At 42.8% G+C, this 25601-nt stretch overlaps 1 protein-coding gene across 1 annotated transcript in view; it reads right to left on the reverse strand.

Moving 5' to 3' along the window:
• Positions 1-995: 995 nt before the first annotated feature.
• Positions 996-25601, reverse strand: part of SLC25A14 (solute carrier family 25 member 14) — a 156889-nt gene continuing 132283 nt past the window's right edge. The window contains exons 8-10 of the mRNA XM_085607640.1: positions 25364-25499; positions 24052-24132; positions 996-6978 (exon numbers count right to left, since the gene is read on the reverse strand). Coding sequence (XP_085463766.1) covers positions 6937-6978; positions 24052-24132; positions 25364-25499 — 259 coding nt within the window. The 3' untranslated portion in view covers positions 996-6936. The remainder of the gene's footprint in view (positions 6979-24051; positions 24133-25363; positions 25500-25601) is intronic.

A 25601-nucleotide genomic window follows, 5' to 3' on the forward strand; every position in this document is an offset into this window, starting at 1 on the left:
AGAGGTGGCACAGGCCTGAGGCGGGGCTTAAGGAGAGGGCAAGGGGCTGAACAGACAAACGTTCTGGAAGTGAGCTGTAGCCCTGTGAACTCCATGGTGGCAGCACAGGAAGAGCCCAAGCTAAGGACAAAGTAGCAGCGATCACAGTAGTAGAAAGAGGACGGAGCACAGCACCAAATGCACCTGTGATGCAGACAGAGGTGTGGTAGTTCTTGTAGCAGATCTTGCTAAATATTTCAGTAACTGAGTCAGCCTTGGATAAGGATCTACTTACTAGCATCAATCCTGATCACGCCAGTGGCGGGTCATTTGCATTTCTTCAGACTCACTGCATTATCTAACCAGCAAAATAACCAGTAAAGACTAAGAGAACATTTCTGTTTTCAGGTCACTGGAGTTCACCTTGTTAAAGGAGGAGATGTGTGGCTGGAACAAACGACACATAGATGGTCTGCAACCCACAGCAAATTAACAAATGATTGAGAGCTTCTCCCAACCAATCCATGATCACTAAACACTTCTGCCACTAACAAAATAGGTTTCCACTCACCTATTTGATTGTGACCACCTTGTTCCCACAAGGACTGGGGTTGGTCACAATCCTTACAAGCACAGGATGCCGTTTAAAGGAGCAATAAGTGACAAGAGAATTCCATCTCAAATTACGAAGCATCTAAGGAAACTCTAAATCAAGGCTTGAATTTATGGTTATAGACATGGAACTCTTACCTTTAAATTCTTCACCAATGTGACAGCAACACAGCTTCCGGTAAAGGCTGGATTTGCATATAAATTGATCCGCGAATTTTGCTGACAGCAACAGGCATTGTTGACAACTGATGCATAATCCATCCCTCAAAATATAATACCCAAACAGTTTTACCCCAAGCCAAAAACATATTAGAATTTTCAAACCTGCTACCACAAAGGCAGTGTAGGCAACGCCTGTCTTGCAAGTCGCGTGATTACGCTTTTAAAAGAATCACCCACAGGAACACAGGTTGCATTTGTTTATTTGTGTATTGCGTGCTGTCATTCTCCAGGCTGCTTTTATACAAGAAAAGCGCACTCGTAAAGTACACATTCCTAATCGGACAATTGCAAATCTGCTAAGAATTACTGCAACATTTTCTTTCCCTAGTCTGTTTTACAAACAGTGCCAGCAGTACAACTAAGAACACTTTAGCAACAAGATTATGCGACATATCACTCCTATTAAGTGGTGACTTTTCATTTCAGAAAATAGCAGCAATACTACACACCAATGACTTTGCCAGTGCAATGCCCCCACTGCGCGGATTCCTCAGGTCTACCATGCCGCTGACATGTGAAGGTGGGAGCAGCATTTTCAACTCTCAGGTGGAGGATCTTGGTAAATAGGAAAATACTGTTGTCCCCTTATGAAACAGCAAGCTTAGGTGGAAAGGTGCATGCTATGGAAATCTCATTTCATTAGCTATGTTTTGGGGTCATAAATTGAGATTGCACTCCCGCTTTTCAAATATTAACTCAATTTCATGGTTCTCATGCATGCACTCAGCAATTTGCAAAATTAACAATTTTGCACTTCTATACAAAATGTCAGGACAGGCCCAGGTGCACAGCCTCCCATGCACAGAAGCAGATCATGCTTTCAAACACAATCCTTTCACATTCTAGCTGGTTCAACAGAGTGGGCCACGCGGGTGCCTGTAACAGCCAGTTATATACTGCCTTGCCCCTTATCCTTCCACATGGCCAGTAGCAGAAATGACACAAGGAGGCCAAACATTTACATACAGGACATCAGCTGTAACATTCTCCATGAATATCCACATATCACATGCGTCGCCTGCAGCTCCTTATTGAGTGTTTCCACACAAGGGTCAGGAAAAGGGTGTGGCACCAGGGACATCCATTATCCAATCAGGATACACTGCATATTCATACCTGCACCTCATGTGTGCCCCTCTATTCTAGAGTGGCAACTGTTATCAAAGAGCTGCAGTTGGGTGCGCGGGGAACAGAGTAGGTCTCTTTCAATTCATAAATCAAGTGCCAAAATAATTTACAACAGGCACAAAAACTACAACTTGTTTTCAATACCCTTTAGGAAGCAAACATAACAATTAAGCAACACAAAGCAAATTACCATTCCAAACACATACTGCTAGTGCTATCAAATTGGGTTCCACCCATGACCTTGTGCGCAGGATTTCATTATATTTCAAAACAATAACTAATATAAAAGGAGTAACACTGCCATATCTCTGTGAAGGTATCATTTTCAATTATTTGATGGGGAGAGATGTTTTAAGGTCGTGTGAGCGGTCTGAAGGTCTGTGGCCTTGAGCAAAATTTAAAAAAACATATCTCCTCCAAGTGCGGCAAGAGGCCTCAGAGATGCATCGACCCAACTCCTAGAACTGTGGAGCCACCACCAGGGAAGCCCGACTCACAGACACACAGAGTCCTTTAGTTGAGCTGTGGCCATACCTTCCTGCTCCACGTGGAGTGTGGGGTCCAAGCTGCACAGCTTGTGGGTCCGTAAAGGCACCCCAAATGCGCTACAGCAGCGAAAGCACGTCCATTGAATGAGGAGTCAGTGCAGGATCCTGTCTGGGCTACGCAAACGCAGTTAAATAATTCCTAAACTTGAGGATGGGCATCAGGCAAGTGCTTGCGGTACTGTCGTCTTGGTACAGAGAGATCTTTATGCTTGGACACACAACTGAAGCACCTCACCTGCCAAACGTCATTACTGATGTCATTTAAATAAAGTAGATGTAGTTGAACCATGGTGGGTATTTACATTATGTTTGAAGAACCTTAGCTTGCCGCTACTCTAAAGGAGGCTATGCCCTCATTCTACATCATCGCCCCATTTCCTGCATCAACTCCAAATGTAAAGGGTGAAAGGAAGGAACGGGGCAAAGCGAGGTAGAAATGACCTTTTACGCAACATGCATAACAAAGACCCTAACCTGACAATACATTATCTCACAACAAAAGAAGGGTGTTAGGTTCTGATCAAAAACAGTCACATTTCCGCAGACTCTCCTTCCACATCTTGACACAAAAGTAATCAGTGAGGAAAATACATTTTTATATCACTTTTCAAGTAAAGAGCTATTCGAGCCTCTCGAAGATAAATGCCTCAGCAATCAGTGCTGCATGCTTAACTCTAGTGCTCACTTAAAAGGCCCGGCTCAGTCAACGTATCTGCATTTCCGTTCTTCGTTTAGAGGAGGGGGTTATATTTTTGGGATGCTGAGCTAAGTCTAGTGCCAGAAAAAGTTGGAACTGTGAACCCCAGAGGCAAATTATAAGTGGACTGATCAAGTGATGATAATAAATAAAAATGACCAAAGGTTCAAGCAGAGCACCGCAGACCATGCTAGGACTTTGGAAACAGGTGAAATATGTTTAGGTTAAATGATTAGCTACGTGACAGCATAATGTGCCCACACTATCACTGTACAATGTGCCCACACCAACACCATCACTGTACAATGGGCCCACACCATCACTGTACAATGGGCCCACACCATCACTGTACAATGTGCCACAGCATACCTGGCATTTCCCTTCAATCGGCCTCTTCAGTGTCCCAGCACATTTCTGCCTGCTCAGTGCTCCCTCTTAACTAGGCCTTCTGTGCCAACCCCCAAATTTCATCAAAAGAGAACATTGAGCTTTCATAGACTTCTGTCTTGCCAGCCATGAGAAGTTAGTCAGACCACCTCATAGAATTTCGAAGACCTTGGGCCGAGCAGGGGGCCTGAAAGTGGCGATCCCTGGCACATCGAGTGCTTCAACCTTGAAATTTGCTTTTACACAACAACCATTTTCGTCTTCAAATGTTGTTCTTCATGCATCTTCATATAAATCAAGAATGAGGATGAACGACCAGAATTATCTCAATCAATCCAAAAAGTGAACAATTAAAAAAATATATAAATAGTAATAGTCCAAAGCCTATAGCATTAGATTAAAACATTTGCAAAAGCAAGAAGAAAGGGATTCGTGTCCAGGTACACTGAGTGTCCGAACGGTGATGGTCATTTTCACCCCCCCCCCTCAATTTGGGTCCCAATTTTTAAAGAAATAAAAGACAATGTTTTCAAATATAAATAAAGCAGAGTGCTGGGATGTGTTTAGAATGTCCCTTCAGCTGTTTTGTGGGTAAAAGGTCTGAACTGGAGGCAAGTAAAGCACTTCATGCCTCAATACATTAATTACTTTGTTTCCTATTCTGAAGGCAAAGGTGCACTGGTTGATTCCATTTTAGAAAGTGTAAACAAAACACTTCGACCTTTCCACATATAATGCATGGACTGGTGGCCTAATAATATCAGCTTCGGGGAATACAGAAATGAATAACAAAATCCAAATACTACAAAGGTCTAAATTGAACTTGTAGATGTGTTGGACATGTCATGTAACGAGCAGTGCAAAGAGCCCTGCTTCAGCTACAAAACTATGGCTCACACAGTAGCCTACAGTGCTCTCTTGGGTGGATGTTGATTGCACAATATTATTCAAGAGCGGACTTTCCTACCCAGTTTAAATCCTTCCTTTGAAACCTGGTTTTATTTTCTGTATTTTGGTGTTATTGTTTCTGTTGTCTCAGCTACCTTCCATCAAGCTATTGAATTATCATGAAATAAACTTTGACATGCTTCATTTCCCTAGCTGAAATGTCTGTAGCCTGGTCTAGATCCTGTGAATAGATTACTGCGGTTCTCGATTTGACTGGTGTGGTATTTACTCGACTGGTTTTGTGCAGCTCCTCCTCTAGGTTACCTGCACGCTGAATGACGCATTAAAGTCAGTATACAATAACAACTTGGATACCTGCATTCGAACTGTCGTAACATGTCGTGGTTCGCATCCCACAGAAATGTACTGGGCCAATCTAGACCATAATAAATGAAGTTCCACCAGCATTAGAATTCTGGTCTTAAGGCCCTAACGTCAATGTCTCACGGACAAAACTGTCAGGCTACACTATCTCACCACACTAACCTAATTATTGCCACGAAGAAAGATGTAGAAAAACTTGAAGAACTCAGTTACTGTATTTCTAGAGGGTACAGTTACAAAAACTGTATCCCGGTTAACTAGAGTGACGACATAGTATGTCTGAACTATCTCAATGTAAAGTCCATTGCTATATCAAAGCACACCTGTAACAGTATTGCCAGGAAAATTTTGTGTCCAGTCCCGTGTGGTAAACGTAGAAAGCCTCTTTGCAATACAAAACAAAAAACCCACAAAGACTGAGAACTAGAAACGCTTCAGATGATGTGGGGGGAGGGGGAGAGGTGTGCGCGCACTCACACAACCACCCACAACTGCGGCCAAACGTAAGGAAAATTTACATCAGTTAAGCTGATCCTGCAGACCTTCTGGGTGACGTCCAATAACTGTGTTAAGGCTAATGCTCGAGAGATCTCATTTCTAAGCAGCTACACCAAAGTCTCTCCAGCATTATTTTCAAGAACAGCCCTCACTCATAGGGAATATTAGGTGGTAGGTGCAAAAACAAATTAAGGCACATTGCTTCTGTCAACACTGTACCACCTACCTGGTAAAAGATTGGTGAGATTTCCTACAAAAGACAACCATTGCAGGCCGCCAGCCTTATATGCACTGTCTGAGTCTCATTGCACATCGAACGTGATGCCACAAAACAGCTTTTTAAAAATGTCTTTATACAAAGACCAAGTGCTTATGAAGGTCTTGCACCTTTGGCAAGGCAGAGTCAAGGCTAGACGTTGGAAACAAGTAGCATTGCTTTAATGCAAAGCTACACAGTTTAGCCATGATTCAACTTCGGAGACAAGATGGCCTTCTAGTCGTCGTAGAGTTATATAAATGTCCTTTCATTTAAACCACCTCCACGCATTTACCACAGCAATCCAGTGTTAAATACTACGACCTCCTCAAGAGCAAAATCACAGGATATAACGCACTCCTTTGCTCTTTTCTAGTCTTGCTTTGTTACAGTGATTGCTCCTCATTTAGTCAACAGGCTAATTTGACAAACAGCTACTTTATCATTAATGGTTTTCCATTTTTTGTACTCCCGTCTAATGCAGCAATTGGAAAACAAATAGTGGAACAGATAGGTTATTTGGTTGATAACATGTGACATATTGGGCAGTGGGTGTCTAATTTACTGCTTCCGCCAAGCAACTGCAGATATCTACACTTCCCTTTTTTGTAAAGCGTAGATTAAGCAATCACAATGGTGAACGGAAAAATATCATGCACAAGAACAAATTACAACTACAAGAAAGAGCAACTCTTCCTCAACCTCAACAAACATGTGGGAGGATAAAGAGTGAGTACATGGATTCAAACAACCATTGTGTGCGTAGTTCAGCATGAAGGCCCACCTCTAAGACTATGCTCTGGCTCTTTTAGCCACATCTTGAGCAAAAAAAAGGGGATACATTTACTTTGTTGAAGTTCTTCACAAGATGAATATCAATGGTTTATAGCTTTGATATCTGTAACAGAAATTGCTCCAGTACTAAATATATATTTCTAAAACACACACATAAAACTACTCTGATAAAACAACACAAAGTATTCAGTAATGTCATAATTTAAGGCCATATCAAAGGAGGCATCTTCATAGAAGATACTAGCTCATGTAAGCTGAGTAATGTCAGAAATTTCCCTAGCGGAAAGAGTCAACATCCCAGAGCTCCAGCTGATGGGTTTTCATCACATCTTCTGGCTTCTCCATGGATTGCACCGGTCAAGCGTGCAGACAACCTGGCAGGTTCTACTAATTTCAGTCAATGTGAGTCTTTTTTTGCAGTCCGCCGAGATGTGTTTAACTGTTTCAGTGAGTCTTGATAGCAAAATTCAGGTTTTGGAATATTTTCTTCATGGTGTGAGCCAGAAAGAAATAAGATAAACTTACGATAGCAATAAAGGTTTTTATATAGGAATCCGTTTCAGCTGCTCATAAGTGATAAAAAACTGAAGAAAAAGTCAAGGAAATAAACAGTTCAACACATTTTTTCAAGACTGCCATCATTAAACCCTTTATTTTAGCTCTACACTTGCCATTGTTTCCATTCAGTGCTCTTATTCCAAAGGGCAGGCAGCACACCCACTCAATCTTAACATGAGAGGCAATGCCAAGGAGAGACCAAATAACTCTTTCAGGTCCATTTAACAAGTTGTTTCTGCCTGTTGGAATACAGCATATCCTTGGAAATCTTTAGGTCCATTGCACGTTTAGAAGTCAAACTGCCAAGTGTGGAGGTTACCATACAAGTGAACTCAAGATATCTCTGCAAAACAATCACATAATTAGTACATGACCTCATTTCATCTTTCAATCTGCCTGTATTTTCATCTCTTAAAAGTTACTGTACAGTCCACCCTTTTTAGATATCGGCTACAAACAGCTGTAGCGGTCTGTAACTAGCCCGATTGTTTTTAATACATAATATTTACATAGTCTGGGCTTGGGATCAGCCCCTTTCTTATGATTGGAAGATTTGGTTGTCTATCTCGCTTCCCTGCTCTGGATTCAATAGCTTTCATCCCCTTTCTTGTGTTCGTCCCAACCAAGAGCACTTCAGTATCACAGTGCTCTCGTCCGTTGATTGTATCCTTCTACTCTTGATGCTGCTCACATCTAAGGAACTACTTTTTTCTTTTTCTCTGACCACGTCATGGATGTGCATGTTTTCTTGTTCTCGCCCCCATGTGCTGCTCCACTAGCTTGTCCATTGCTTTCCAGCCCCCTATGTGTTTCTCTCAGCGTATGAATTTTTTAAAAATAACCCCACCGCCCCAAACTACTCTGTTACTTCCCTGCTGCACCCTGAGTAGGCAGAGTCTTCTCGCCCTCCCCAATACTCCCTGAAAGACAAGACCAGACTGCTGGTCTCTCCTGCTACCTTCTTTGGGCTCTGTGGCTCGAGCTCACTAACTGGTTCAAGAGATGCCCTGCTAATATACTTCCTAGCTTCCATAAACCTTTCAGTGCTGCCTCTCCACAGTTCGGGTGCTTAGTGACTTTGGGTATACTTAAAATTTTAAGACGCAATCATCATGAGTAAATAGCCTTGTTTGACCACCAAAATGCACTGTGATTGATTGATCGGACAATAATATTGGTATGCTCAGAGGAGGCAGTAGGGCGTAGTTACAACGAAGGGAAAACAGCAGCTGAAGGACGTGAAATGTGGCAGCTACCGCAAACGTATTTTTTTTTAATTCAACTTAAAGGAAATGTATACTGCACTGAATCAAATTGTAGCTGTCCTGGTTAAATAAAAATACCAATTTAGGTAACTGAAAATGATAAATCGAGAAGGTATTTTTACAAAAACAAATTAGTCTTCTGTAAAAATAATGAAAAAGAGTGGCAGAAATGTTGTTATGTTTGAAAATTCAGCACAAATATACTTGTGCTACAATATATTCAAACTTCAAGATGGTGGACATGAGCGAGGCACAAACAGTAAACTTCACCAATGCAGTCATCTTTGAAACATCACAATTACAGTGCAAACAAGCATTGGCATAGCCAATAGGTCTTATAAGTGTTTACTTAGTGGGGCATCAAGAGCTTATATACCTGGAAGCGCGCCCCCCCACTACACGGTCAGCCGGGCACACAAGAGGGGGGACCCCGCTCTGCCCAGCGCTGCTGCTCCGCTTTTGGGCGCTACGGGCGGAGCTACAGCCACCCCCGGGAGCGGCCCCCCTGACTTCACTCTCAGCCGGGCACCCAAGGAGGGAGACCTCCACAGGCCCACCGACATGGGTCTGTGCACTGCCCACCGCTGCTCTGCATTAGCATAATGCAACAGAAGCCCCGCCTTTTTATTTTTCATAAAAGAAAATGCTAGTCTTCAGTGGAGGGTTTCTTAAAATGAAACGCTCAAAATGTTCCTTAACTAGCAATCTGTGAAGCTTTGAATTAATTTATGATATGCAAGAGGTGGAGGTTATTACTCACTGTAAATCAGCACATGCCTAGAGCTGTGCCTTCGCGTTAGCGCACACTGGCTGCTGGTTAAGAGTAGAATCGGCTTTTGTTACAGTAATCAGAACATCCGCTCATGATCAAATTGAAGAGATGCATGAGAAGATTGACTGCTTTATAACAGGATGACTGAAATAATTTATTGAAATTCAAAGACAAAAATCTTCAGTTTTTATATGCATACAGGAATTCTTTTTTAGACCGTCTTCAGTGAAGTACTTTGACGGGAGTAGGACCACGGCCTTAGACAAGCTGCTGAGGCATTTCAGAATTTCTTTTAGATAAAATAACGTGCACGTTATCGCAGCACCTTTCCCCTAGCGACTCTCACCGTCACAAAACACTTGTGACCTTGAGGGCGTATATGGAGGTTGTGACCAGCTTGGCCCTGCAGGCCCAACCCTGTCTTCTCATGTAGTCATGACGGTGTTTCCTTGCTGGGCATGTTGGGTTGGGGCGGTGCAAGGCATCTATCTGTGCAACCTAGCTTGTTCATTTCACTCTCCGGCACACCCAAACCTGTGTGTCAATCATGATTGGAGCTCCTCCCCCCGCCACCCACGTCCCCAACGCTCTCCCTCACTCTCATGGAAATACTAAACTGCTGCTTCATCATTTAATGTGGAGAACGACAGGTCCAGGGGCAGCAAAACAAACACAGGGGCAACGTCTGCATGCCGAAATAAAGCCGCCGCCTCTGTTTTAATGACTTTTATTTAAATTCTATGTAAAATGTTTTAAAATGTATCAATTTGCACTCTATATTTGTTTGAGAGTCTAGGGGAGGGGTGCCCGTAGATCCAGAAGTGGCTGCTTTATAGAAACCCGTCCTAGTGAGCCCGCCCGGCGCCTCTTCCGTTGTCATAAGAAACAAGAGAAGGCTCTTTCACCATGTGGCAGTCCCAAAGCAGGGCGCTGTGCTTGGTGCGCACTGTTAGAGAACACGTCTCGATCGAACAGTGAGAAGTGACGACTGTGTGGGCAATATTGAGGCACTGACCTGGCAGCTCCGATTAGTACTGAACCCGGGTCAGAGCCAATGGCAGCTGCCGGACAACACAGCCGAGGGCCAGGAAACAATAATAAAAAAAAAACACGAGTGGTGCGCGCAGGCTTAGGAGAGCGAGCAGCCCATCTCTTATCAATTATCGTGCCTGCGTCTGGGCACGATAATTCAAAACAGAAGGCGCCCATGCGGGTAACCACAAGCATTAGGCCATAGGCGGAGCAAAGGCGGGACATGCACCCGCCTTTGCCCAATTGCGTGCTATCTTTGTTAGAAAGACGCACGCAAAGGCCAATAGCCTGTGACAAAAACAAAAGCACACGCACAAGCGTGTAGTCAGATTTTTGAATCCCTTCCATAAAGTCTCGCAGTGCAGCGCATGCGCGCTGCGCTAGGCTCGACCTAACAAGTCAACAAGTGAACAGGGGTCAATGGCTTTCATTTGGTCCTAGGATTCCTAATTCTGTGATGCATTCAGTGGGCTCTAGGAGCAAATGCCGAAACATGTTGACCAATGCGAAAAGAACAATTGTTGAAAAATGTTAAACATTCACCCCAGTGCAGTGACCAATTTAAACAATTAACATTCCTAATATCTCCTCTTGTTTTTAACCTTAACAATCAATCAATCAGGGGGGGGGGGGGTTTGCGGGAGGAGGGTGCAGCTCCGGATCAGTCGAAGAGCCAGGTCTTGAGGTGCTTTCTGAAGGTGTGCAGGGTGGTGGAGCATCTTATGTTGGCTGGGAGCTTGTTCCAGGTCTTTGCTGCTATGTAGGAGAAGGCTCTTCCACCTGCTCTGGTTCTGCAGATGCGTGGGGTTTCTGCCAGGGCGAGGCCAGCGGAGCAGAGATTCCTTTTGGGTACATGGAAGGATACTCTGTCGTTGAGGTATTTGGGTCCGATGTTGTGGAGGGATTTGTAGGCGTGGGTAAGTAGCTTGAAGGTGACCCTCTTTTTGATGGGGAGCCAGTGGAGGTCTCGTAGGTGCTGCGTCATGTGTTCGTGTCGTCCGAGGAAGAGTCTGGTTCCAGATAGTTTGGAGCTTGTGTAGCAGGGTTTTGTTGATACCGACGTAGAGGGCGTTGCCATAGTCCAGTCTGCTGGTTATGAGTGCATGGGTGATGGGCTTCTGTTGTTTCACCTGTTCTCTTTTACCCCATTTTGGTTGTTCCATGAATCTGTTCAAATGCGGGCGGTGGCCCTGACACTTATCGGCTTGCATTACTCCACGCCTCGTAGTGGCGATGGATCCCGTGGCTCATCGCATTCATGATTGACGGATACTCCTCTGAGTACCAGACTCATTGCCTGTGGGTTATTGCATTTATGATGTATGCTGTCTAAATTAACAAATGCTAATAAACAGATTTCATAATAATGAGTGCATGGGTGATGATCTTTCTGTATTCTTGGGGGGGGGGGAGGGAGGGGGGACACACTTGAAGGTCTTGCAAAGGATGCAGAGGGTATGGAAGCAGGTTGAGGCGACGGCGTTGACCTGGCGGGTCATGGTGAGGGAGGAGTCTAGAATGATGCTGAGGCTCCGGGCATGGTCCATCGGGGTGGGTTTCCGAGGGCAGTTGCCCCATGCAGTGGGAAAGGGTCCCAGGATGAGGACCTCTGTCTTCTCTGAGTTCAGCTTTAGGCAGCTGCTGCTCATCCAGGCTGCGACGTCTTTCATTCCTTCTTGGAAGCTGAGTCTGGTGGCTTCGTGAGAGAAAGGATGAGCTGAGTGTCGTCGGCGTAGGATACTATGCTGAGCCCATGCTGTCTGACGATGACGGCGAGTGGGGCCATGTAAATGTTGAAGAGCTTGGGGCTGAGTGAGGATCCCTGGGGTACTCCGCAGTTGATCTCTGTAGGTTCAGATAGGAAGGGAGGGAGTCTGATCCTTTGGGTTCTGCCGGCAAGAAAGGATAGGATCCAGTCAAGGGCGGCTCCTCTTAAGCCGGCGTCATGGAGTCTAGTCGAGGTCGGTTCCTCTTAAGCCGGTGTTGTGGAGTCTGGCTGCCAGGGTGCGGTTTGCGATGGTGTTGAAGGCTGCAGAGAGGTCTAGTAGGATGAGGGCCGCAGTGTGTCCCTGGTTGAGTAGCAGGCGGATGGTGGCGGCAAGGAGGGCGGTCTCGGTGCTGTGGTTGCTGTGAAATCCGGACTGGGAGGGGGGGGGGGGGGCTGGGGGGGTCGAGGATGTTGTTCTCTTCGATGAAGGTGGTGAGCTGGGCGTCGATGAATCTTTAGGTGACTTTGGTTGCGAAGGGAAGGAGGGAGATGGGTCGGTGTAGTTTTTCAGGTCCGTTAGGTTGGCTGAGGGTTTCTTGAGGCGAGACATGACCTCTGCCCGCTTCCAGTCGTTGGGGAAGGTGGCAGATTCGAGGGAGACGTTGATGGTCCAGCTTAGTTCGGGTGCTATGGCGGCGGCTCTGTGGTAGATGTGCGGTGAGCAGGGGTCTGTGGGGGCTCCGGAGAGGGTGTTCTTCATGGTCGTGGTGGTGTCTTCGGTGGTGGTAGGTTTTCAGGTGGTGATGGTCGTCTGGTTGTCGGTTGTGGAGAGGGTGGCGGTGCCCAGAGTCTGCTCGCTGAAGTAGTCGCCGAGGGTCTTGATTTTCAGGTGGAAGTAGGAGCTGAGCTTGTTGCAGAGGCACCATCATTAAAGTTTATTAGGTGACAGATTAGATACCTTTAAATATGTACTACTTTTGAAGCCCATTTTTCAAGCAACAGAAAGGAACTTTCTCCTGCCCCCTCAAAACAGGAGCTCCTTACAGCTTGGAGCCCACTCAGACAGGTTGTGTGTCCTGAATGTGGAGGCAACCCTATGATAAAGCATGCCACCAATGGTGGGTGAGAGTCCTATGTTCTAAATAAAAATCCTCCAGGAATACTCATCATTCCCATGGTTATACTTCAATGTAGGTTAGGTATACCTTCTGGCCTGTACAACTTTAAGAGATGTCTGAAAATGTACATTACATGGAGTTTTTTTTCCCCCATGATTGCTCGCCAGCGGACATCTCGAAATGGGTTTTCTTTAATAGAATAACCATTGCAAGATTACTAGCCATGTTTGCACATGCTTCTTAACGCAGCATGCGTTTGCCTGTGAAAGGCAATGAAAAAAGCATTGTCAAAACTAATAGCTCAGCCTTTTTACATGCAAGACCTACTGGTTTTGTCAATGCTCGTTTCGATTTTCAATTAAAGAAACTGCCAAGCCCAACATTTAATTTTCTATAATTATGTTTTCCATATTGGCATCGGCCAATAAGATTACCTGAGCATAAATGAAATATGTGGAGACAAAAATGGGACTTTAGGCAAAAGACCATCATTCGTCTATGTCCAATTAACCACGTATGCTTAATGATAGGTTTCTAATAACCTTGTTAGAAATCACCAGAAGACGGCTGACAGCAAATGTTTTAGCTACTGGTCTCAACATAGCTGCCCAGGTAACATTTGTATAAATATATATTTTTTAAAAATCTATCTTTACCCTGCATAAAAATATGTTATGTGCAGTACTACAGCTTGGGAAGTTTCTACTATTTTTTTTTTTTTTTATATAGCGCGAACTGGACTGGAGAAATCGAGTATCGGAGCGCTTTACAGGAGCACCAGTTTCGTTACAGATGGACACATTCAATTTTGTTAGGCACAGGGAATTTAAGTGAATTGCCCAGAATCAAAGGATGTTGAGCGTCATTGCAGAGACTCGAACCCGGTACCCCAGCTTGGAGTGCCACCGCTCTAACCGTAAGGCTACCACTTGCTGTAACTTGCCATAAGGGGGCGATACCCACTGCTTTAATTATGTGGGAATACATAAACGATTAGGTGCAATTGCAATGGATATTTTATTTCACAGTGTTTTTTTTTTCATTTCTAAAATAGCTATTCAATCACGCAGGGATACATATAAATAATTATTTTGGAGACAGGCCAAATCTAGCACTGACTTCCACTTAATATGAGCTTCCTTGAGGAAGTCCTTTATGGTTCAGGTGCAGACACTGTGCAACGCACTCCGACCTAGCACAGGTATGGTGTGGATCTCCCTAGACACAGATAGCAGGACAATGAAAACACTCATTATCAACTATTATCTCTGTTGTGACTTGAGCTGGGTGATGGGAGACATCTCCCTTTATACATCAAAGGAATACTTTTTGAAAACTTTGTTTGACCCCATTTCAAATTGGCGTTAACATTTTTAAAGACACGATTGTCTTAGCAATTCACCTTAAAAAAGTGGACTGATTGCTTTGACTGTACACTAAATGAATTTAAGTTGCAAATGTATTTGTGGCTGGGCAGACGATAAAGGTTTTTGGAAGTGTGAAATTTCCCTAAAGATGAGACCACTGGTTACATTGCTGGTTACATTTTAGGAATACATGCATTAGATGCAGTGGTGAGCGATGCAAAGAGCAGAACCACTGAGTGCTCCTATAATCGGCAAGACAGAGCCCTAATAAAATAGGATAAATCGTAACATTTCCTCTTATCTTATTATGGCCCACGGGCCATATTATATTGTTCATATTAGCAGTCTTACTCTGTCCATTCTGCCTTTGAAGTTCCCCTCTATTTTTCTCTCACTCAGTGTGAAGGCCCCTTAGTCACAAGGTACTCGAGCTGCAAACTATAGTGCTCGATAGGGACAGCAGTGACATACACTTGCACAGGGAAGATCCTAAACTGGTTCCTCCCTGCAAGTCCTGAGGGTATAACCATGACTACTTTACAAACATCACGTCTGATGATTGTCTTTCTATAGTGTTAGCGTACAGTAGATGCACCATGGGCTAATTGTTAGGGCCCCTGCACGAAATTAAATTCTGTAGTAACTTTCTTTTTTTGAAAATTTGTTTTATTTGTCAACGATTGGATGATACATAATGCAAGTAAATAACTCAAGACAATAACCATATTGAATAAAAGCATATTATCAGAAACAATAGCACACATGGAGAGGGAATAAGAAATAAACAAATAAATGACAGAAAGGAGAGAATAAAACATAAAATAATATCTAACAGATGAATATTTCATCCAAGAAAGCTTACTTAAACCAGAATAAATTATCTTACTACATCAAATTGTATTGCCTAAAAAAAAAAAAAGACCCCCAAATTGCGTTACATTTAACAACTGAACGGATACCTCTTGTCTTGGCCAATGCCTGTTCCATATCGTACGTCTGACTGACAAGGAGCCACCAATCCATAACAGATGGGGGTTTTGGTGAAATCCACACCCGGGCAATAGTCAGCCTTGCTGAAACCAACAGGAAAGCTAATAAACCATTAATTTTGGCACCCATGCTCCTACATCCCAGCATAATTTCTCCTGTCGTCAGAGGTGTTTCCAACCCCAGCTTCTGGGAAAGAACATTCTGGACATCCCGCCAGAATATCATCAATTCAGGGCATGTTACAAACATATGTTTAATATCCGCTGAATATAAATCACATCTTGGGCACTTTGTCCTATCAGTAGTTATATAATTAGACGCCCATTTAGCTATTCTTTCAGGGGTGTAGTATAGAAGGCATATCGTCCGATATTGCTGCAATCTCAGATTAGTAGAATGCACCACTTCTTTTATAGTACTAAAGGCTTGCACGATACTACTAGCCTCTACTGGTGTCTCCAATACCTTGCTCCATCGCTTGGCCAATTTTTAACAATCATCCACTCTATAACTGCCTAGCCATTTATACACCTTACTGATCATAGATTTCACTACTTCATCATATATAAAATCCCAGACATCCGAACCAGTTATATTAATCAGCTTTAGTTGCTTTAAAAAGTAATCCCGAATCTGATAATATTTGAACAACATATGATTTGGAAGTTTATGAATAATCTGTAATCTCTCAAAAGAGACAAATCCATTATAATCAAACAGATCCCCTAAACATACTACACCCCAGCTTGCCAAGTTTTTTCCCGCCATATCGTGGAATATCCCCGGTAGAACAGGGTTAGACCAAAGAGGAAATTTATCGTGAAATAAAGATATATTGTCCCTGTGCAGAAACGTCCGCCAAATAAAGACAATATCCCGTGCAGTCTTAAATTTAACACTTTTAAAATAATTTGGATCAGCTATTCTGTACAAAAACATTTTACTCTCTTCCCCCAACATAAATGTATGGAAAAAATAGGTGTTAGCAGGATTAATCAGGCTGCGGAGGCGACCGAAAAAAGCTGACCACAAATGCATCTTGAAATCCAGCAGCTCCAGACCTCCTTGACTGAACGGAAGCTTAAGCCGTTCTATCGCTCGTCTCGCCTTCTTATACCCCATATAAAGCTACTTATCATGCCTTCTAGTCGTTTAAAAAAAGAATTGGGGACTTGCAGTGGAATAGAACGAAAAAGATATAAAAATTGTAGTAACTTTCATAACAAGGACTCCCTTTCGTTTATTTTTTAATTAACTGAAATGTTTACAAACATCATTTGGATTGTGTTTACAATATTGATCAGGGAACCCTGGCACGATAGTGGAGGATTATTTGTTTTCATCTTCAATGCACAAGAGTAAGATTACCCTTGGTTGATAGTGAATTTGTCTTTGTACGAAAGCTGAATGGAAGATAGAAAAGAGCTGCTCACTAGGGAGACAAAAAAGGGTCAACCCATATTTGCTTGTTCACCCCAGCTGGGACCCACCTCATCTCAAACTTTTCCATTACCTACTAGCTTCCATCTAGCATGGTGTTGAGCGCAGGCTTACTTCCACCCTCAGTGGACCCAGTGCTGGAGGAAGTGACCGAGCTCTAACTTGGACTCACTACACCTCAAATGTATCAAAATTATGTATAATTCAAATATCACACTCAAAATTGTTAATTTTTATCATAGTAATTTTACTTCAGCAAATACTGAAATAGCCGTTATGCTCGAAAACTCCGCAAGTAAGCATCTTATGGAACTGAGTACTGACTATATAATTTTATGGGGCAGGGATTTCAACTGTAGACTATGTTCACTTTCTAAGATGTCTCACTGTAATTATATGGGAGAGTCTTCCGAGGATCTATGTCACTTTGAACACAGCCCTTGTGGTAATGTCTTTAACTCCATACTATCCAAATTTTCCCTATACTTAACAATAGATTTGATCACTCGGGCTGGACAGGAGGGGATCATGCATATCGGCAGAGGCAAGGGTAGTCTTAATGACTTCATTGCTCTTTCTGAATATTATAAACCGAAGTCAGTATGTTTCTCCATCCCAAACATATATTTTAGTGACCACTTCCCTCTGTCCATCCAGTTTGAAACACAACCAAGAAAGCGATTCCAGTAGTACCACCATTAATCTATAACAAAAACAAGGGCCTCATGTGTAAATGGGCACCTATAAACCCCGATACTGTTCTCGAAAAACTAGTGAATAAAAATAAACCACAAATTGTCATGTTTAGAAAGTGATATAAACCCAAAAAGCATGTTGGAATCTTTTGCTGATGTAATCAAAACAATAAAATAAATCCTAAAAAATGATAGAAATCAAAATTCCGGGAAAACTTTCAAATGGTTCAATAGTGAATGCTAAAGGAGTCATAATAATCATTTTAAGGCCTTAAAACAGAAGCCCAGAGACATAGGGATAGTGAGATTTTGCAGACACCATTACAAACAGGTCGTTGCGGGTCGTAGGGAGACTATTAGGAAAGGGGCCTGGGAGAGACTATATGAAGCTAGTGTTACCAAAGACTCTGGCCTTTTTTGGAAGGCTATTAATGCTCCCTTTTTCCAGGACAACCATAATAGCACTACTGACGTTAACTACCCCTTGACGAATGGGTTGATCACTTCTCTGAAGTTTACAGGAGTGAAGAGGACTATATCGGCACAGTAGCATGCAATAAACATAAATGGGAGCATGCAAATGTTAGCCTCTCCAACAATTCAGTTAGTAAAAAAGGCACTGAACCATACCAAGACGAATAAGGCACCTGGTCCTGACGGCGTCCCGGCTGATCTTTTCCCTGCAAATCATGATCTATGGCTCCACGTGCTAACCAACATCTTAAGCTGTGTCGCAATCTCAGGCATGTTAAAATCCTAGTCGAACATAATAATTATTCCCATTTTTAGAAAGGGAGATAGGTCAAACCCTAAATCTTATCGTCAAATTTCACTGATTGACTCCACAGGTAAATGAATGGGCAGGGTTTTACTTGACCGTTTAGAAACATGGACAGCCGAAAAAGGGAAATTCTCAGACATCCAATATAGTTTTAGAAGAGGCCTGAGCACCGTCGAGCAGTGTCTTAATCTTCATTTGGTGATAAGTAAACATATACACTGGCAAAAAATATCAATCTCGATCTGGGATTTATGGACCTGACATCGGCATTTAATTGGGTGGTGAGAGGGAAACTCTGGGAAAGGATGTTGAGAAAGCGCATAGATGCACCCCTGGTTAATTTCCTAGCTCAGATGCACAAAGACATGATGGGAAGAGTCAGATATGGGGCAGATGGTGAATTGTCAGCTCAGATTAATGTGAATTGTGGGGTCAGACAAGGGTGTGTGCTGGTCCTCTTCTTGTTTTACCTATACAGCAACGATCTGGAGAGTTATCTGAATGAAGGGGTGATTGATGTTCCAAGGGTGGGTCAGAGAAATCTTCCGGCATTATTATATGCGGACGATTGCGTATTGATTTCAAGAACTGGTGTGGGTTTACAAACTTTTTAAACAGATTCAATGATTTTATGAGCAATTTGGGCTTAAAGACTAACACAGCTAAGTCGCACGCCATGGTGGTGGGGAAAGCACATTCTAAAATAGGATTCTGTTTTATTAATACAGATCAGCTACTCCAGGTATCAACTGTTTCCTACTTGGGTGTCCCTTTCGAACATAAAGGCTCGTGGTCCCATCTCCTTGAGGTCAGGAAGAGGAGCTTTGATAAAACTCTTGAAACTCTATTCAGGTTTGCAAGGAAATTGGGCTCCAAATACTTCAAGGCAATAATTAACATCTATATTGCACGGTGTTGTGCTGTCATTCTGTATGGGTCCAGGGTCTGGGGATTTTGTAATTTGTCTACCTTACAAACTACAGAAAATGTTTTTCTCAGAAGACTAATGTCTGTGTGTGTCCCCCCCCCCCCCTTGAGTATCTTATGTTACAAGGAATTAGGTCTGACTCCTTTAACACATCAAATTCAAACTGCCCCTATTATGTTATGGCGCTTGTTTTGGACAAACAAAGAACCAGCTCTCAATCGAGCAATAATAGGTTTGTTTAAGTTATGATTATGCTCACAAAATACCCTGGTAGCTATGTCAAAAGGTAGCTTGAACTCATGGGGAGGTGGGACAGCTTTTCCAACCCCCAACCTATTACTTCCATCACTAAGCCCCATTTAAGGAAGGAAGTTTTAAATGCGTAGGGAACATATGGAATTTAGCAAAAAGCGTGTAGCTGATAATCTCCCCTTAGTTAGTACCGAAAGAATTGAGCCATACCTCTTGCTCCTCTTAGGTCACCCTAAATTATTATTTTTTTTTATTAGACTTGGAACCGCTCGCTTACTGGCGTCTTATCCCTGCAAAGCATATTATGATGCTCACCTGGACCCCTGCTCATGTGACTCCAACTCATCCCAGAAAATACTACACTTCCTTTTTTTCTACCTTCTATAAGATAAACCAAGAAGAGAATTTATTATACCACTATTGGTGTTGAATATTAAGAAATGCTGGCCAGCTTTTTTTATGTATCTCATGTATTTATTATGTGTGACTTTTATCATTTTGCTAAACCGAATGAAGTTTGTTGATGATCCAAGCCACGCTTGGAGGTTCCCTCCATCCTGCCTTTCTATGCAGAGCTCCAGTACCTGGATGGCTTGCGCAGAAGTTGAAACTAGAGCCCTTAGAAGGTTCTAAGTATTCCTTCTGTGTGCCATTTTTGCCTGAAGGTCCTCACCTCAATTCCTCACAAGGCCCAGATTATTGTCTGCCCACTTTAGTGACCAGATGTTGCCTGCACACTTCAGTCGCTAGACATCCAACTATAAAAGCATTATCCAACTTTAACCCTAAACAAGGTGTCAAAGAATGTACCCAGGGTTAAAACCTAATGATGAGACACGTCATTTTACTGTGTTAGAATCTGGTTATTTTTCCCCTATAAATGCATTTATCATATTGTGTATTTGTCCCATTTAATGTCCACAGAGGAGAGTTCTTAGAGGGAAAAAAAGATATTGCAAGATGTCCGAGAGAATGAGGCCTCCTCACATCAACATGGATATTAATCCTGATTGATTCAACAGTGAATGCTGAAAATCTCTGGATCAGTCAGCAGGTGCCAAATGCATCTGACGAAATGCAACTTACTGAGATAGGCTCCATAATGTTCTCAGTCAGTTCTCACAATTCTTCTGTGAATGCATTTTTATTATGTGAAAGTTTTGGGATACTTTACGGCAAAAGTTCTTCTATGTGGCAGATATTAGAGTCGTCAGTAGTTCCTTTTGTTCCACAATTATTTTTCTCTGGATTCTACAATGCACTGGAACATGGTCAATGCCTTTACCTACTTGCAAGGAGTCTCAGTGAGATATTGTTCTGAAGGACCAATGATCGACCAAGATAATTTCAACATTTTCTGGTTTGTTTCATCTGCTAGCACTAAAGGCCTCCAATCTCGAATTTCCCTAAAATTAGCCAAACGTGTTTTCGGGCAGTGGAGATTAAAATAATGATCTCTCCAAGTGCTACCTACAAATAGGAAGTTTTGTCTATTCAATTCCTCATTGAATATTTGTTTGTGGTGCAATGCACCCAGAAAACTGTCTACTCTGCCCTGTTCCCCTTACCAATGTAAGACAGAAGAAATCTCATATACTTCTCAAATGAGTACTCTCCTATTTGAGTCAAGAGCTGACTCCAAACTACATAATGGAGTGTTTTAAGTCCATCACAATTAAATTATTTTGGTAATAATCACAGTGCTTCTCTTCATAATAGTTCTCCCCCTGGCTGCACGCATTTTGAGCATGCTTGTTGGCTCCAGTTTACACCATGGAAAGGCAAGTAAGGAGCAATGACATCATCTCCCCTGCACAGCGCTTGCGCTGTGCTTCAACGTCTGCACACCATGGAGAAGCAAGCAAGGAGCAGTGAAAGAGCTCCAGCACCTGGGGCACTCCGCGGCTGTTTCCCAGCGGTTGCAACTCATAGTAATCCGGTGGCTTCACAGGTCCTGGATTTGACATTGCAGCACTCTGGGTCCGCAAGAGCATACAGACCTTTGTGCTCTATGGCCGCTGCGCTCTTCCAATGCTGTAAATGATAGGCAGCTGATGGGCTTGAACCAGACTTTCACTGCACACTGGAGGCATAAAACAGGCTGTGACCACCCCAGCCCCGATTACTGCTGGTAGCACCATCACTACCCAGCAGCTGCAGTGTACTGGCTCTGTAGAAACTGCAAAACAATATGCATCGGTAGTACACATATGGATAATTGGTTCGCCAACACAGAGTATTTTTTCTTTGCAAATATGGCACTCGCCCTGCTGCACTCTAGTGTTTCCTTGTAAGTTGCATCTGCATCATGTGACTCCACCAATTTCACCAGCTAAGGCCGGCTTTTTCAAATCCTTTTTAATGAGCACAGAACAGGCACCTGACCACAGCGTAATGAGCTTAGCCATACGCCAGTTGGTGGACCACTCTTGCCACCCAAACCTAGGTCCGACCGCTCTGGAACCACGTCGCTGGAATTTGATAGTAAGTGTTTTAAAGCACCAATGTTGTATACACTTGAATTCATTTCCATGTTTACAGTCAATTAACCACGGGCTTCCATTTAGACTTTCCTTCCCTTTGTCTCTGTAGGCCAGTTCTACTAAGGCAGTGTGACTAGTGTGCCTGCCTCTGTGACACAGTTTTTGACATTTACGTATCCAGGCTTTGATTTTTTTCAAAGGGACGATGTTAATGGAACACCAGGAGTCTACAGCCTCCCTGTAAGAGCACTGACGCAAGTTGCAGCCTCGCCTTTTGCTTATAAACATGGTCCGCAATGTCGCTGCATTATACGTTAAAGGAGTTTTCCTCTTTTCTTCGTGCAGAGGGTGCATTTCTGACCCGGTCTTATCAGTCGAGCTCTTTTTGGCCCACTGGCTGTCTGCCCCAAAGTGTTAGGCTACAGCCCTATTAAAATCACGGCCCTCTTAGCTATCTTTTACTGTAGACCGATTCCTGGAGCTTCTTTATGATTATTCAATTGCTGCACAGTGTTTATTAAGCACTCTTTACAGTGGCAGCAGAGTATGTTGTAATTCTAAAGCATAGTACAGCTCAAGCAGAAAACTGAAGAAATGGCGTTTATAGCCATTGTTGATATTTGCTTTGCATTGCAGGCAGCGGTTTTCGGCATATTAGGACACAGCACGGCTTTGCCTCATTTTGTAACTTTGCAAAACACTTGCATACCTTCCACCTACTCTTAGACACCGCTCACCCTACCCACTCACCCACCATTTATTCTGCACAGTCTACCTGACATTGTGCTGGCAGTCCGATAATGCTCACCCACCACTCACACAGTGCTAACTGCATGCATAAACCATTGATATACCCATGATCCAGCACTCACATTCCTCTCACCCTCCACCCACATCTCACCCTGAACTCAAACCGCTCATCCTGCACTTATACTATTGACATACTGCTCACCCTATACTTCCACATCTCTTACTATGCACAGGGTTACATCTCTCACTCTGTACAATCACACAATTCTAATTCTGCACTAAACACAGATAAAAAATTGGCTAAACTCCTGACTGGCATATTTGAATTACCTATAAGTCCCTAGTATATGGTACAAACGTGTATTCTGGCTCTGAAAGTTAACTGTCCCTAATGGACTGCAGCACTTATTGTAACACCACTAAAGTGACAATGTAAAGCAGGTCTTCATCACTGCTCTTGTAGACTAGGTATGTAGGTTTAAAACTGCAAAATCAACCTAGCAAAATAAAGCCTTTTGCCTGTCCTAAACCTTCCTTTTTAAGTCTAGCGTGGGTAGCGCATGAGCTGCTCTGTGAGGCATGCTATATTAGAGTATGGACTTGATGCTTCGCCCACTCTCCGATCATTTTTCATTGGCTTGTGCCACTGTCCTTTGTAAATGCAGACTTCTGATTTGTTAATAGGCCTGTTATTCCCTCCTTAGTACCGCCTTGCCTTCATTTGTAACCTCCCATGAGGACTGGCTCTTTTACTTCTGTTGTTACACAGTATGTCTTTTGTAGTCCGTAAGCACGATTTTCTTTAATGAGTTCCTCTCACTGCGGGCACAATATGCTTTCCTGCAACATTCAGTGCGCCATGCACGCTTTCAATTTCCAAGCAGCCCGGGACAATTGCGGCTGTTTCTTTGAAATGAAATAGGTCTCGCACTTACAAGAGTTTAATCTATTGCCTTTGTAAATGACAAGGTCTTTTTTGTGAGTGAAATATAATAACAGATCAAAAAAAAGTAATTGTCTTTTACAATGCCAATAACAAACTCTCGCAAATGCGAGACCTATCGCATTGCAAATGCTTGTTGATGCTTAAAAGTCACCCCAAATGTAGGCCCTAAACGCTTAAAGGGCAGGGTGCATGCTATTTAAAAAGTAAGACATGTATATGTTATATGTCCTGACAGTGAAAAACCTCCAAAGTCATTTTTTCACTGTGGCAAGGCTGGCTCTCGCATTGGAAATTCCTTGTACTGCTTTTACCACTCGCCTTCCAACTCCTTTTAAATAAATTACCGTTGCACACTACAATCGCTGTTTAGCCTCATAATCGATGTGCATCAAGATCACATTTCTCCATAGATACCAATAAAAGTACATTTGCATTTAACCTCTGAAAAATACCTCCACTTGCCTGTGTCGCCCAATCCAACATAACAGCACAGGTCAAAGTACTTAACTCAAAACAAATTGGTCGGTGCTTGACATAGAAGACAACACATACACAAAGCACGTGAAGGATACAATTATGTTCCATGGACCCAACCTCAACCAATTCGGCCAAAATCCTTTGTACAGTGCAAAGAAACCTTCACTCCTCCAGGTCTGTGGAAAGACACAAAATTAAGTGCTATAGTTCTGAAACAAATGACACGGTGTCATCCCATAAACACAGACATCTTCCAAACAGCCCCACTAACAAATAAATCACATTGAAATAATGTGAAGATTGTTAAATCTATTATTTAAAAAGTGCATTAGCTACACTAATAGCAGTTTGCAAAGGTTACCCAATAGAAGTGCTTTGAAGACACACAAAGTACCCCAAAACATTCATCTATCAGAGTCTGCGCCTCATGAATGAGTGGTGAGACACAGAAAAATCATTTCTGGTGACCACAAGTCAAGCAATAACATGAACAGGATGCGTGAATAAAGGCGTCATCTCATAGCAACTAAGTCAGACACAGGCATTTTTAGGATAAGAGTGGAGAGCTCACCAGATCAGTGGGTCTTGTAAGAAATGGAAAACGATGAAAGCCCCTGTCAAATTGTACTAAAACAAATTTAAATCTTCTTCCTCTATTTTAGAAAAGACTCCACATGTTCACAGAAGATAAAGTAGAGATGGCTTCTCCAGAGTAGGAAGAAACAGCGGTTTAGTATAACGCAGCCCTCATTTTAAAAATAAATGGAACATTGAGGCTCCTTCTGGGCTTCAGTACTATGAAAATGAGCCCTTTTAATTTCAACAGCCCCTTTTTAGAATATTTCTCTAACCTTATGTTTTTGAATTTTCATCAAAGTCGAGACTCTGTATTCGCTGAAGGAAAGACATTTGGTAGCATAGCTTGACACCTTTGTTGTTAATATTACTTTAGGAATTCCCTACCATTATACAACACCTAAAAACGACTGTTACATTGAGAAAACCCTTAACACCCCATCTATTCTGCCTGGCATTTGGATAATCCTATCCTCTTAAAGATTTTCATCAGTCGTCCTGGTGTTTAAGTGCCCAAGAGAAGCAAACCTACACCCTCAGCCTTCAGAATTTTGCTTTGGCAGGCTTTGTCATCTTTTTGGGGCATATATGTTGGTACTGCATCCTAGGAGCGACTCACCCTTGCTGGTGGACTACTAGGCCTTACAATGCTAGGCTACTACAGCGCTATTCGGCTGATTTTCTATGTACCCTGAATCCAAAAAGCTCTGAGGCTACCGAAGTGAGGTTAGTAGTACTCAACAAAAGCTAAAATAAATGCAACATAACTAAATGGTTTTGCCTAAAGCCAGTCACCACATGAAACAATAGAATCAACTCCTCTCTTCTTACCTTCAGAAGACCATCCAAAGTACCCTTGTACAGATCCAAAGTGCCCACCACTATTCTCTGGTTCATTATACGAGTTCGCACAACATCAATAGGATTTGATGCAATTGCTCCAGCTAGACCACAGGAAAAGCTAGAACTGCAAAAGACAATTGTTAGTATGAAGTGTTTATTATGGGGCAGGGACTTCAGATAAGCAATGTCAATTTGTAGGGGAAAAGTAATGACAGACGATATCAGG

This window comes from Triturus cristatus, chromosome 5_2, assembly GCF_964204655.1.
Source record: "Triturus cristatus chromosome 5_2, aTriCri1.1, whole genome shotgun sequence".
Taxonomy (NCBI): domain Eukaryota; kingdom Metazoa; phylum Chordata; class Amphibia; order Caudata; family Salamandridae; genus Triturus; species Triturus cristatus.